At 53.5% G+C, this 15210-nt stretch overlaps 1 protein-coding gene across 2 annotated transcripts in view; it reads right to left on the bottom strand.

Annotated features, from left to right (window-relative positions):
• The window catches only part of PHF24 (PHD finger protein 24), a 32538-nt gene that overhangs the window by 10923 nt on the left and 6405 nt on the right, over positions 1-15210 (bottom strand). For both annotated transcript variants that reach the window (XM_026720822.2, XM_087927612.1), the window contains exons 2-7: positions 10610-11031; positions 6410-6595; positions 5567-5645; positions 4701-4888; positions 4288-4454; positions 1366-1452 (exon numbers count right to left, since the gene is read on the bottom strand). In XM_026720822.2, the coding sequence (XP_026576607.2) occupies positions 1366-1452; positions 4288-4454; positions 4701-4888; positions 5567-5645; positions 6410-6595; positions 10610-11023 (1121 nt within the window). In that variant the 5' untranslated portion in view covers positions 11024-11031. The remainder of the gene's footprint in view (positions 1-1365; positions 1453-4287; positions 4455-4700; positions 4889-5566; positions 5646-6409; positions 6596-10609; positions 11032-15210) is intronic.

Here is a 15210-nt window from a genome sequence, read left to right as displayed (position 1 = left end):
CGACGTTGCTCTGGAGAATTCTGGGAGTTGAAGTCTGCAAGTCTTAAAGTTGGCATGGTTGGAGAGCCCTGGACTAAACCAAATTTGGGGACACCCTGGTTGAAACTTTTAGACCCCTGATCAAAACTTTCCACAAGTCTTAAAAAGTTTGGGGACCCTGGTTTAAACTCCCGATCTAAGCTTTATGATTCACTGCCCAGAGTCCTTCAGGATCAGGGCAGGCTAGAAATATTGCTAAAATCCATCGATCCCCAGAGATCTGACTTCACTGGCCTCGTCAGAAATACTTCCTTAACAGAAATACTCACCAGTAACATTATCCAGTATCCTTAACACAAAAGGCTACTTAAATCCTCCATTTCTTGATTTGAGGCGTTTCTTGATTTGGGGGAGTGGTCCCCCCTTCTACAGGGCTGGTGGAAATGGGCACCTTCTTGGCACCACAGCTAAAAGCACCCCAGATGGTACCAGGAGAATGGTCGGCTGGCGATGTAACCCTCTGAGAAGAACACCTTCCTTTCTACCTTCCTCACTTTGAGCACCTCGGCCAACGGGGCTGGTTGGAGCTCTGTACCAGCACCTGGTTGCTATTCTGGATCCTCCAGGTAGACTCCACTCATTTTTGCTTATTATTTCAATTTGTACTAACAATAGCAATAGCCCTTAGACTTATATACCGCTCCACAGTGCTTTATACCCCTCTCTAAGAAGTTTACAAAGTCAGCCTCTTGCCCCCAACAATCTGGGCCTCCATTTTACCCACCATGGAAGGATGGAAGGCTGAGTCCACCTGGAGCTGCTCTGGATCAAACTCTTGGCTGTGGGCAGTGGATTAGCCTACAATACTGCATTCTAACCCCTGCGCCACCACGACCCTTCCCTCCCTCCCTCCCTCCCTCCCTCCCTCCCTTCCCACTTAGCAATAGCACTTATGATATACCGTTTCACCGTGCTTTCCAGCCCTCTCTAAGCGGTTTTACAGAGTCAGCCTCTTGCCCTCAACAACAATCTGGATCCTCATTTTAACCACCTCGGAAGGATGGACGGAAGGCTGAGTCAACCTTGAGCCTGGTGGGATCTGAACTGCCAAATTGCAGGCAGCTGGTAGTCAGCCGAAGGAGCCCGCAATACTAGACTCTAACCACTGTGCCACCACGGCTCTTATAAGGAACGTGGGCTTGCTTACGACACAGGGGGAAGCTTTCCCTGTAGGGGAGGGGAGGGGGCCCTTCTCAATGGATGTTGCAGTCCAGGGAGAGTATGGACACCCAGAGGTTCTTTGGCCAGGACCCCTGGCAGGCAGCACTGCCCGGACCCCTCCCCGGAAGCCCCGGGGCATCTTTTGGGGAGGGTCTCAGCGCCTACCTTGGTTCCCCTGGCTCTTCTCTGGGCAGCTCTTTGTCCTCCTGCCTTTGGCTGTTGCCTTCAGAGACGGGGTCCACCTGGCTGGCGCTGGAAGAGAGACACAGGCAGACCCAGGCCCAGCATTAGGGAGGGGAACAGTCCGGAGAGAGGCCACAAGTCGTCCCAGCATTTGGGGGTGGGTGGATAGGAAGGCTTCTTCCACATGTGGTGCTCAGCTGGCGGGGGGGGGAGTCAGGGTGACCTCCCCCACAAAGAAACCGTGCCTCCCTTCTGCCATACATGTCGTTCACTGTCACCTTTAACCCTAGTTTTCCCCCACTCTTTTGGGTGCATCGTAATTCATATTCTCCCAAATATGAATTCATATTCATATTCTCAATCACGTTCTCCAAATCGAGGTTTCCGTGGGCAGAAACTCCAGTCGCCCAGTTATAATCTTTGCCAGATATGAATGGAATGCACTTTCGGTTCCAAACCGCTGCACTGCCCCCTTCGAATTTCCTCCCCTCCCAAATTCTGTTCGTGGCAACCCTAAAACGGGCATGGAAATGTTTTATGAGTTGACAGCTTCTGCCTTGAATCCAGCTAGTCCTCAACCTGAGATCAAAATTGAGCTTGGCAATTCTTTTTAATTGGACGGACAGGGTCCGCCATGCATATATTATGACCGTGATGTCGTCATGAGACGGTAAAAAGCACTCGATCAACAGGTGGCCAATTACATTTTAGGACATGTTTTTTGTGGTGGTCATTAAGCAAACGCAACAGTCATTAAATGAAACCACTGCTGTTTTAATGGAATAAATGCCGGCTTTTGGCAAAAACGTTTTAAATTGCAGTCATGTGACTGTGGGAACAGCTGGAAATGTGAACTGGTTGCCAAGTAACCACAACACAGTCACACTACTGTGGGATGGGGGGGGCATCAGTCAGAACCTCAGAACTGGGTCTGAAGAACCTTTTGGGGGGTCCATAGTAACTTCTAACAGTAACTAAGTGACCGGTCATAAGTCGAGGATGCCCGTATGTCCTGACGTCTTGGGCACAAACTGGCCTTGCCTTGCTTGGTCCAGCTGTGTCTCCAGCTGCGTCCCATCCTGCTTTGATGGTCACCCCAGCCTTGGCGGCCCTCAGGGCTCTCAAGCGAGGGCTCTCCAACTTTGGCGACTTTAAGACTGGTGGACTTCAACTCCCGGAAGTGAGGGATTCTGGGAGATGAAGTTTCCAAGTCTTAATGTTGACATGCTGGTTGGGAGTTGAAATTGGCCAAGGTTGGAGACCTCCTGCCAAGTGGACCGAGAACTGTGAGGCTAGGGGGGGCGGCTTGCCAGGTGTTGTGATCCTCCGGCAGCCTGTGGAGATGGCAGCAGAGTCGGAAAGTGGGGAGGAACAGGGGCCAGTCCTGGAGTGTGGGGAGGACTCGGACGAGGGATCTGCGTCCGACACAGAGATGGGGCCGGGGCCATTTGGGAGTGGGTTGCTGACTCCGGAGCCTCCAGAATCTGACAGCCGCGAGGAAGAGGAACAAGGGGAGCCTGTTCCCAGTATGTGCTTGCACAGAGCTGCCAGAAGGCAAGAACAGCTAAGACAAAAGGGGCCACTCAGGAGTAAGGCTTGGAAGTAATTGGCCCTGCCATAAGACATAAAGGAGGAGCAAAAGGACAGGAGTAGATGATACAACAGTGGTGGGACGTATCTCCGGGGGGGAGGAGTCTGCCTACGGAGATGAGGTGGACCAACGGTTGCTTTCGTGGCGTGGAGACAAAAACTTGGTCCTCCACACCAAGAAGACCAAGGAGCTTATAGTGGACTATATAGAAGGAACAGATCAGACCTCCGGCCCTTGCTTAGTCATGGAGACCGAGGGGAGCAAGTGGCCAGTTTTAAGTTTCTGGGTGTTACCCTAAAAGAGGACCTGACCTGGGGTGCCCACATTGCAGCCCCGGTCAAAAGGGCCCAGCAGAGATTCTACTACCTGAGGCTTCTCAGAAAACAACAACTGAATGAAAAACTGCTGTGACCTTCTACCACTGCACCATAGAAAGCATTTTTACTTACTGCACCTCTGTATGGTTTGCCAATTGCACAGGGGCAGATAGGGCAGCACTCCAGAGGGTGAATGTCATTGCCCAGAAGATCCTGGGTTGCCCTCTCCCCTCTTTGGAAGAGCTTTATAAATCCCGCTGCCTTAAGAAAGTTCAAAACATCCTCAAAGATCCATCTCATCCTGGGAACCCTTTTTTTTTGAACTATTACCATCTGCAGATGGTACAGGATAATAATAAAAACAAGGACAAATAGGCTGAAAAACAGCTTCTATCCCAGGACAGTAGCTCTTTTGAATCCTGCTGTATAGTGCAGTGTTGCTGTGGTGTTGGGGGTTTCCGGTTCAATGTGTGAAGGGTGAAGGATGTGTGTTTGCATTTATTTCCATGGTCATGATGTGCACTGTTTGATTTCGTTGTACGAGGTGCAATGACAATAAAGTAAACTAAACTAAACTTTGCAGGAAGCAACTTCGTTTGTACTAGTCGGTTTGAAACCGGAAGCTCAGAATTGAATTTGTGTTCCTTTTTGTCCTGGTATAACTAATTGGACATTTAGTCATTGGCAGCATTTCAAGGGAGATAAAGGTGGGTGCTTATCAGACTTATCCCAAAGGACTATTTATAAACTGTTTTAGACTCATTATGGGCTGGGAACGGCTATGATTCACAGCAGCTGAAATAAAGAAAAGAGGATTTTGGGACTAAGGTGTGTTTGTTAGTGTCTCCATAAGCCTTGGTCAGAACAATGGCGGGGGGAAACCAGCTGTCGAAACTTGCCCACAGGTGAGGCTTCCTTCCTCCAGTGACGGCTAGCCAGCCAGCCAGCCAGCCACAGGGGCCCAGGTAACCCATCGCTCACCTGCCGAGGTCTTACCTGGCGCTGGAGGAGTGGGGCCCCGGAGGCCGTTTTCGGAACCAAGCATGCTGGGCGCGCCGGCTCTGGTCCTGGCTGATGAGCCCATCCCCGTGCTGGTTGAGGGCCAGGAAGGCTTCCCGTGCCCGCTCCCTCTCCTTGCCCGTCAGCAGGTACAGCAGACCCTCCTGGGGAGGGAAGCAAAGCGGGGGCTCTCCAACCACGGCCACTTTATCCCAGAATTCCCCAGGGAGTCCACAAGCCTTAAAGGGGCCCTGGGGACCCCTCACTTCTTTTTGGAGGGGCGGGTGCGTCTTCACAAGGCCTTCTCCCCCCCCCAACTCAGCCTCAGGGTTGGGCCAAGCCTGGTAGCTGAGCTGCTCTGACATGGTGCGTGTGGGGGCGTGTTTCCTTCCCTCTCTGTAGCCCCCCACCTGCGTGCGTGTTCTCTGCAGCAGCATCAGGGACTCGTGGGAGAGGAAGTCCGTCCAGGCGACGCGGCCCTCCTGCCCGGGGTCCAGGGCCCGAAACTGCTGGGCGTGCCGTTCCTCTTCTTCCTGGCTGCTGGGCTGCCCCCCGAGGCCCTTGTAGCGCAAGAAGTCCTCCAGGCTCAGGCTGCTGTCTGTGGGAACAGCCCCCAAGTCACGGTTAGAGGGGGCCCTTTGCTGCCTGGCCTCCCCCAGGGCAGACCCCACCCCCTGCAGGAGCCGCCCCAGTGCTCCCACGGAAGAGGAAGCCCCTCCCCATGTCTCCCCCTTCCTGTCTTGGCTAAGTCTGGGGTTTGGGGACCAATCCTTCCGCGGCCTCAGAGGTGGCCTTCAGCCGGTTCTGATGGGTTCTGGAGAACCGGGAGTGGAAATTTGGAGTCGTTGGGAGGACTGGCCAATCCCGCCTCTGACTGGCCCTGCCAACCCCATCTCTTCTCCGCCTCCCATTGAGTCCCAGCTGATTGGCTGGGTCTCCTTGGGTTGCCCTGCACAGGAGAACGGAGCTGGAAAGCAGGTTAGTGGGGTGGGCAGGGAAGGGGGATTTTGCAGTATATCCTTCCCCTGCCACGCCCACCAAGCCACGCCCACCAAGCCACACCCACCAGTCACATCCTGCCTACAAGCCACGCCCACCAAGCCAGGCCCACAGAACTAGTAGTAAAAAAATGGAACCCCAGGACGGTCTGGCGTCAACCCCTTCTTGAAGCAGATGGGGAGGGGGCTCCACCCTGTGAAGGAGACCCCAATGGGCTGACATGCCCCTCTGCCAGTGCTCTACCTCTGCCCTAAACAGGTTGGGTGGGCAGCCTTACCAGGTGCGATGTTGCTCTGCCGGAAGGCATCGGACAGCGAGTTCATCTCCTCTTCGGTGAGCAGCGAGTTCAGGTTATCCTGCCCGGAAGAAGGGAAGGGGTGGCATTACAACCGGGGGAGGGGCTTCAAGAATTTCTGCAAGGGGTTCTCTGCCCGGTTGCTGGGTGGGCGTGGCCTAGTTGGCCTCCTGCACTACGGTGGGGTGGGGGTTGCCCTCCCTGGGCTCTGGAGGCTTTCCTTGAGCTTCCGGGAGGGTGAAAGCGGCCTGCACAGGCTACGAAGGCTCTCTGAAAGCTGGAAACGGGCCCATTTCCGGCCTTCCTGAACTTCCGGGAGGCCCATTTTTCACCCTCCCCGAGCCTCTGCAGGCGCCCTGCACTTCCCTGCATCCAAAACGGGCCACAGGGAGGCTCCTAGGAGGGGCGGGGTGGGCAGGGCCAGCCAGGGCTGGGATTTACTGGTTCACTGAACCGGTAATTAAAAACAATAAAATTAGCTACCGGTTTGCTGGAACCAGGGCGAACCAGGAGCAGCCCAACCCTGGTTACAACACAGCCGGTCCCAATTAGCACTGTTTTTCCCGTGGTGGGTGGGAATAGAGGGTGCCTGCCGAGCCCGCTTTGTTGCCCAGGGGGCCGTGGGCATCTGGACGGTTTTGCAAAGCAGCTTTCCTTCTGGAGGGGTTACAGCGCAGCCTCCCCCGCCCCACCCGTTTCCCAGGCGAGATTTCCCATGCCGTTTTGCAGCCCCGCCCCCTCCTCTCCCCCTCTTCTCTGGAAATGGCTGTGGCCTCCTCCAGCCCACCGCGGCCTCCCTGGCGGCCTCCCAGCCCCATGACTTACGCAGTGGTAGCAGCTCCAGCCGACCTCCGAGTGGGCCGCCTGGATGGCCTCGGCGGGCTCAGCCGGGGAGAGCAGCCCCATGCGCTGCAGGCAGCCGTCGTGGTAGACCTTGGTGCACACCCGGCAGGCCAGGAGGCTGTCGGCCGTCCACACCTCGCACACTTCACACATCTCATCGTTGGTCACCTGCAGGGGGAAGGCGGGCTGGGAATGATCCGAGAGGAGCCCTCCGCTCCTGAGACCCCAGCCCCAGCGGGCGAGCCCCTCATGGGCCTCTGGCACAGCCGAGCCCCTGGACTTCGGATCAGGCGATGCCCAGAGGGAGCAAGGAGAGTAAGAGAGCTAGAAGGGGCCTTGGAGCCCTGGTGGCGCAGTGGTTAGAATGCAGGACTGCAGGTTAACTCACTGCTCACTCCAGGAGTTCGATCCTGACCAGCTCCAGGTTGACTCAGCCTTCCGTCCTTCCAAGGTGGGTCCAATGAGGACCCAGATTGTTGGGGGCAACAGGCTGACTCTTAGAGAGGCCCTGTGAAGCAGTGTATAAGTGGAAGTGCTCTTGCTATTTCTAGTCCAAGCAAGAGATCATCTACCATTCTGTACAAACGGCTGTCTGGCCTCTTCCTGAAAACCTCCAGTGTTGGAGCACCCAGAACTTCCAGAGGGAAGCTGTTCCACTGGCTAATTGTTCTGTCAGGAGATTCCTCCTTATTTCCAGGTTGAATCTCTCCTTGTTCAGTTTCCAACTGTTCCCCCTTGTCCTGCCCTCAGAGCTTGACTGCCTCTTCTCTGGGACAGCCCCTCAAATACTAGAAGGCTGCTATCGTGTCTCCCCTCGTCCTTCTTTTTATTAAACTAGACCAGAGGTCTCCAAACTTGGCAACTGTAAGACTTGTGGACTTCAACTCCCAGAATTCTCCAGTGGGAGAATTCTGGGAGTTGAAGTCCACAAGTCTTACAGTTGCCAAGTTTGGGGACCCCTGAACTAGACACCCCAATTCCTGCATCCCTTCTTCCTATTCTTTAGTTTCCAGTCCCCTCATCCTCTTGGTTGCTCTTCTCTGCACTTTTCTCAGGTGACTCACAACTCTTCCTTCTCAGAGCCGGCCCAAAGGATGAAGAGGAGGAGGAGGAGGCCTCGCCCAGGCAGGTGGGCAACTGGGCTGCAGGAAAAGCTCAGGACAGGAAGTGGATGGGTCCCCCAGGGGCCCTGGAGAATATGACCGCTCAAGCCAGGGGCCGCTAAATTTGCTCCGCAAAGGACCGGTATGAACGATGAGCACCAGACAGCGGTGTTTCTGGCCTCTTCTGGAGAGAAGCCATGTTCTCGGACCAGCAGCTCCAGGATCCCAACTGGGGCGTGAGGGTGACCTCTGTCCTGGGAGAACAAAGCAGCTGGAAGTTGCTCGGATTCTCCCAAGCCTTTCTCCTTGGTTCTACTCCTTGTCCTTCCAACCACACGTGATTCCCTTTCTTCTCAGGGCATCACCCCCAAAATAGACCCATCTCGTTTATCTTTTTTGTGGCCTTTTTCAGAATATTCCCCTACCTTGCAACCCCCCCCAAAAAAACCCCATTCTTTCCTAATAAACAGTAGTGCGTTTTCCTTCAGCTGTTTTGCGATGGAGAACTGCATCAAAATGGGAGAAATGGCTTATTTTTTTTCTATTAAAACACCATTTGGTTTGTGTTTGGTTCAGAAAGACTAATTTGAGCAGGTTCACATTCAGAAACGGACAGTTTCCTGTTCCTTCTTCTCTCCCTCCCAAAAGCACTTGAGATTCTGAGGGTGGCAGTGAAGAAAAAAGATATCTGTTTTTGCTGTGGTCATATTTTTGATTCTTTTAGAACTTTAACCCACCCAGAATCACTTGCTCGATTTGGGCAGCTACAGAAATGGAAGGAATAAGCAAAAGAGGGTGGCCAGCTGTGAACGGGGTCTTTTTAGGGCAGGCCTTTCCAACTTTGCACCTTCCAGATGTGTGAGACAATGAACCCTGAGAGCAGCACATCAGGACTGGGTCGTCGGGGAGTGCTGGGTCTTGGGGGCCCCCCCGCAAACGTCCTTTGTTTAGCATCTTCCCCTGGGGAGGCGGTTTATTTGCCTCCTGCTGGGCTTCACCTATTCCAGACGTGACTGAATTTTCTATGAGGCTCCCGGAGAGGCTGTTTGTTCTCCTCAGCCTCCCATACGGACGGGCAGAGAAAGTTTGCTTTCAAGACGGCAAGATAATTGTGTGAGTGACACTTAGCATTCACACACACACACACACACACACACTCCGCTTGGGCTGGCACAACCGTTCAGTCTAAGAGGGGGTGGGGGGATGGGTAATTTTTGGTGGGGAAAGAAATCTAGCTATTCTATTCTCTTTTCTTTCTTCTCTTTTCTCTTTTCTATTCTATTCTATTGTCTATTTATTCTATCCTATTCTCTATTTCTATCTCTCTCTCTTCTGAAGCCTATTCTGTTCTACTCTTTCCTCTTCTATTCTGTTCTTTCTATTCTATTCTACTCTATTCTATTCTATTCTCTCTCTCTGCTCTGTTCTATTCTGTTCTATTTTCTATTCTATTCTATTCTATTCTTTTCTATTCTATTCTATTCTATTCTCTATCTCTTTCTATTCTGTTCTATTCTATTCTATTATTCTATTCTATTCTATTTCTATCCTCTATATTCTCTTCTCTTCTGAATCCTATTCTGTTCTATTCTATTCTATTCTATTCCTTTTCTATATTCTATTCTGTTCTCTTCTCTTCTATGTCCTGTTCCGTTCCGTTCCATTCCATCCTTGTTCTATTCCATATTTTATTCTTCTCTTCTCTCCTTCTCTTCATTTCACCCTTCCAGCCACTGCCGCATCCCCATGATCATCCCCGTTCCGACGCTTGGCAACCCACTCACGGCAGTGCCGGGGTCCTGGGGGTCACATGACCCCCTTTTGTGCCCTTCCGAGGAGCAGAGGGAACAGGGTGGCCGGGCTTGTCTCCCAAACGTCTCAACAACTGCGGAGATTCACTTCGGGAAGGCCAGAGCAAGGACGATCCTAAAACCAGGGTGTTGGGGGAGGAATTCATCTCGCTTGGAAATGTGGGGCTCCTTGACTCAGCCTCCACTGGTCCTAAGCCGAAGACCCCCCCCACCCCCCATATAAGGGATGCAGGCCGGCAGCATCTCTGCATGGATTGCGAAGCGACTTTGAAGCCCTGAAGGACAATGACGGGAACAGCAAACGGGTTCCGAGCTGCGTTACCAGAGGGGAGAAATCACACGCCTGGGATCCCCTCGCAAAGAGGAAGGAGGATGCACACCGGATGCACATTAGCGGCCAGGCCACGGCTCGGTCGGTGCTCTTGGGTTCCGGGTGCTGCGCCTTAAGGGAGAGACGACCGAACTGGGGGAGGGGCTGAAAGGGGCACTAAGGAAACAAGGGAGGGGCTGGCGCAGGCCGCCCCCTCCCCTCTTTGGGAAGCTACCCAGTCTGGGGGGAGGAGAGGGTCTGGCCCAGGGCTGCCCGCAGAGTCCTTCCCTTGCCCGAAATGTAAGAAGACCCAGGCCAAGCGAAGAAGCGGGGGGTCTCCTGCCCACAGCTCTGTCCAGCTCTGGGAATCGTTGCTGGTCCTTATAGGGATGGCAGCCAATGGGGGCGGGGGTGTCTTAGATTGACTTAGATTAACAGAGTTGGAGAGGACCTTGCGGGTCATCTAGTCCAACCCGCCGCCCAAGCAGGAGACCCTACCCCGTTTCTGACAGAGGGTAGCCCAGTCTCTTCTTGAAGGCCTCCAGGGATGAAGCTCCCACAACTTCCGAGGGCAAATCTCTCTCTCTCTCTCTCTGTGCGTGTCTGAAAATCCAGTCTCGGGTGGGTTGACTAGGACCTGGCTTTCAGGGACCCTGAGAACTCCCAGGGCTGTTCACTTATGCTCCCCGTTAACAGAGACCTAGACTTGGAAGGGACCTTGGAGGTCATCTAGTCCAACCCCCTGCCCAAGCAGGAGACCCATTACCTGTCTTTGCTGACTGAAACCCCCCGCCTTGTGGGAAACGGGTTCCTAAAGCAGAAGGGGGCGGGGCCTGGCACCAGCAGGTGCAGGGCGGCCCCGCCCACTCGATTTGATGGCTCCTCCGATCGTGGGTCGGTCCCAGGAAACGCTGCCCCCGCCTGCCCCCCCCCATGGAAAGGTTGGTGGGGAGCTCACCTGCTCGCGCTGCTCCAGGCTGATCTCCAGCCGCTCCTCCTCCTCCTCCGGGCGCGGCGGCCGGACGGGGCGGACCAGGGCCGGGGGCGTGAAGCAGCCAGGCCGGTCCAAGTCTTCGGGTTCCACGCCGCGCCCGTCCCGCAGCCTCGCCCAGGCGGCGCTCCGAGTCCCGCCGCCCCCGGGCCGGGAGGCTCCCCCCGGCGCCGCCGCTTTCTCCTTCTCCTCCGCCTCCGCCTCCTCCTCGCGGAGCTCCCGCACGGCGTGCTCTTCCAGGGTCCCGCGGCGGCTGGCGGCGCCCTCGGCCGGGCGCTTGGCGGCGGGCCGTTCCCGGAGCCCGTCCTTGAAGGCCGAGACGGCCAGGCTGACCTTCTGCACCTGCTCCACCGTCTGCCGCCGGGACATCAGCACCCCCATGGCTGCCCCTGCCGAGACACCCGCGGCGCGGCCGGTCAGCGCAGCCAGCGGCTCCGGCGCCCTCGGACTGGCCGGCCGGGCCCCACCGCAGCCCTCCCGCCGTCCCCGTTCCCCACAGACAGGACGCGTCCGCGGAGCTCTTCCCGGGCAGCCTCGTCCTTCCCTCGGGGAGGAGGAGGAGGGGCTCCTGCCGCAGCCCCCCCGCCCCCAGCTGGCACTGAACTTGAGCGGACACCCGAAGACGAGATCGGGGGGCGGGGGCGAGGGGGGGGCGGGCTCTGCAGGACCAGGGGCTGCGTCGGTCCTCAGACGGGGACGCTCCAGCTGGGTTGGGCTACCACCGGCACGGGGAACCCAGAGACCACGAGAGGAGGATGCTGGCAGGAGCGTTCCTCTTGCCTCTGGGTTCCCCCTGCAGAAGCTTCTTCCAGGAAGCCTGGGGGAGGTTCCCCCTCCACTTCCGGCAGTTGCCTTACTCCCACCCACCGCAGACCCCCAAGAACGGGGGCGGCCCCCGGGGAGAGCAGCAGGACCGAAGGGGCAGAGAAGCTCTTCTGCCGTCCCTTCCCTGGACCCTCCCCCCCCCCCAGCAAGGCAACCTTCCTGTTCCCAACACCTCCTCAATCCTCCCCATTTGTGCCTCCTTGGGAGGGAAAACATCCCTTTTCCAAGACAAGAACCAGCAAAAGACCAGAGTTGGAAGGGACCTTGGAGGTCTTCTAGTCTAACCCCCTGCTCTATGCAATTTCAGACAGGTGGCTGTCCAGGCAATTTTGGAAAACCTCCCAGGATGGATCACTCTCGACTTTTGGAGGCAAGCCTTTCCATTGATTAATTACCAGAATACCAGAGTTGGAAGGGACCTTGGAGGTCATCTAGTCCAACCCCCCGCTCAGGCGGGAGACTTTGGACTGTGCCAGACAAGTGGCTCTCCAGTCTCTTCTTGAAAGCCTCCGGGGATGGATCCCCCACAATCTCTGGAGGGAAGCCGTCCCATTGATTCAATTAAGAGAATCACAGAGTGGGAAGGGACCTTGGAGGTCATCTAGTCCAACCCCCTACTCAAGCAGGGGACCCTAGACCATGCTAGACAAGTGGCTGTCCCACCCCTTTTTAAAAACCTCCAGGGCTGGAGCATCCACAAGTTCTGGAGCTGTTTGGAAGATGCGCAAGTGGATACACATAAAAGGCCGAACAGAAATTCCAAACCATTTTCTCCCCGACCTCCTTGGAACGAAAGGAGGAAGATGGCAGACGACCCAGGCCTGGTTCAGGAGGTCTCAGAAAATCCGAGTGAAGAAAGAATTGCACTCTGAATCTTTGCTGCTCTTCAGGGAAGACAGAATAGGGGAAACGGCAGGGCTCGGCTCGCGCTTCTCCAGCCAGGAAGCCTTTGAGCGGGAAAAAAGGGTACCAAGAGCAGAACCGAAGCTTGACAGAAATACGGCCAAGGACATTTCTTTCGTTTTAACGCCATTTAGAGCTTCACAACCAGGAGAAATGCAGCCTGCTGAAGGAACCAGCTGACTCCTGGACAGGCCTTTGCCTCTGATCTTTGAGAAGTCCTGGGCAAACGTAGAAATGCCGGATGAGTCAAGAAAAGCAACTGTCACTTTATCTCCAAAAGGAGGATCCTGCACAGATCATGAAATGGTTATTCCAAAGTATCTTTAAAACGACACAGTGATTACTAAAAATTGGCATGGATTTGTCAGGAATGAGTTTATTTCACTTAACTTTTGATTGTCTCACGGTTTTTATTGCTTTATTTATTGTTATTCTCATTATTGTGAGCCACCCAGAATTACTGAAGATGGATGGCCATGCAGATCTTTTAAATCAATCAATCACCAATCAATGAAGTCAATAACTCTTCTCTCACTTTTTTAATTAGGAGATTCCCTAGCACAATGCTGTAAATTGGAGTCTTTAGGGAACACGATCCGAATACTTGAACCAACCAAAAACTCTACCTCATAATTAGTGCTGCTAATTAGGAACACTTAAATGTAGGTGGATGGTACGACATTAAATAGATACATGGCTGGTTTAAAAACAAACAAACTTCAAGAGTACTTAATAAGAGCTAATCCTTCAATTGGAGAGACATACCAAGCAGAGTTGCCCTGACTGGCTCCTCCCGGCCAACTTCCTGAAGTCAACTTGCTACGAGGACAACTCATTGCAAGACAATTTTACATGGGATAATTCAAGAAAGGGACAAGTGAATTGCAGCTCCCCCCAGACTCAAGAACTTCTACCTTGAGAAGGTTCAAACATCAAGCAAGACAAGGCCCACTGCCATCCACATGTCTTCTTCTTCAGTTGTGTCCCCTGTTGAATTGCCCTGCGATGAACTATCCTCGCGGTGAGTCAGCTGGGGCAAATTGTCCTAGACCAGCCCCCAAACCCCCAAACTTGGCATCTTTAAGGCTTGGGGACTTCAACTCCCAGAATTCTCCAGCCAGCCTTAAAGTTGCCAAGTTTGGAGACCTCTGCCCTAGACCTTGTCAAGAGGACCAATCCTGAGGAACCAACCCTGGTCTTCCGCTCTTCAACATCGTAACTTGGAAGGGATCTTCCCTCCGTGCCAGTGACAGAAGCCTGCGTGGCAGGAATAAAATTCAGAAAGATCTGGAGGAGGCACAGAAAAGAGCTGAAAACAAGCCAGTGAAATGGAACAGCAGCAGAGGAACAAGTCAAGGGCAGAGGTCCAGGATGAGGAAAAGGTGACTTGGAGTTAATAGAGGCCAACTGCCAGGAATGGCGAAAAAGGCAGATGCCAGGCGAGGTTGTCCCAAGAGAAAGACAGCCTCTAAATCTTGGGAAGCCACTACTGTGCTCTTCTCTTCTTTCCAGAGTAGACATCATGGCTGAAGATGGATCCAGAAAAACGAAGGTGGGTTCAGAGAAGAACATCAAGGATGATCAAGGGGCTTTCTAGAAACCAAGTCTTATGGAGGCAGCGAGAGAAAGAAATGGAGAATGTGTAGCCCAGAAAAAAGAAGCTCAAGAGATGCAGAACAAACACTCTTCAAAAATTTCAGGGAACCAAATGGAGAGTGGTGAACTTGAACAGAAGGAGGCAGATATTCTAGCTGAACACGTCCTCTCTTCTCACGAAGACATGAAGCCCAAATAGATATTAATGCTGCCTCTCTTTTCAGCATCTTCACAGAGCAGCTGCTCTGGGTGTCCTTCCTCTCCTGAATCCGGTCATCAGGCTGCCCTTATGCCACAACCAAGAAGCCCATCATCCCCTCTTCCCTCTTCCATCCCTCAGTCCCTGCTCTGTAACTCCGCTGGCAGAGAACCTTTTGGGAAGACCAGGAAAGAAGGAGAAGGAAATAAGCACACTCAGGATTGAAACCGCAGGGGTTGCATTTGGCTGGAGTCCCATGCTGAAAGACTGGAGGAAGCTAAAATATATATATATATGTTCAGATTTGGTTTCAGCAGGTGTGGTCCTCCAGATGACACCTGGAATACTGCATCCAGTTTTGGTCACCGCTTTATAAAAAAGATGTTGAGATTTGAAAAAAAGGGCAGAGAAAGGCAGCTAAGATGATTAAAGGCCTGGAGACTAAAATCTATGAAGAACAATTGCAGGAAGTGGGTTTGGCTAGTCTAGAGAAAAGGACTAAGGGAGACATGACAGCATCTTCCAATACTTGGGGGCCTTCCACAGAGAAGAGGGGGATCAGGCTAGTCTCCCAAACACCAGAAGGCAGGAGAAGCAGCAACGGATGGAAACTAATCAAGTATAGAAGCAACCTGGAACTAAGGAGAAACTTCCTAACAGGGAGGACAATTGACCAGCGGAACTCCTTGCCATCAGAAGTCGTGGGTGCTCCATCACTGGAGGCTTTTGGGAAGAGCCTGGACAGCCTCCTGTCTCAAATAGGATGGGGCCTCCTGCTTGAGCGGGGGGTAGACTAGAAGACCTCCAAGGTCCCTCCCAACTCTGGGATTCTGTATTCCGATGGTACCCTGAAGATTGACGAGTTAAAAAATTATAATAATAAACCATACTTACTTGGTTTCCATGACGAGAAGTGTAAAATCAAGATTATCTCCTTCCCCAACCATAGTCTGAGGTTGCCTTAGTTGGCAAAAATAGAAGTGGAGGCAATTTTATGCCAACCAAAGCGTATCAATGTGACCCAGTTGCATAGTTTACGGAGAAA

This window comes from Pseudonaja textilis, chromosome 2 (assembly GCF_049901715.1).
Source record: "Pseudonaja textilis isolate UNSWEBS1 chromosome 2, rPseTex1.2, whole genome shotgun sequence".
NCBI classification, from domain to species: Eukaryota; Metazoa; Chordata; class Lepidosauria; order Squamata; family Elapidae; genus Pseudonaja; species Pseudonaja textilis.
Note: the sequence above shows the minus strand (reverse complement) of the source record. Positions and strands in the feature narration are given on the sequence as shown.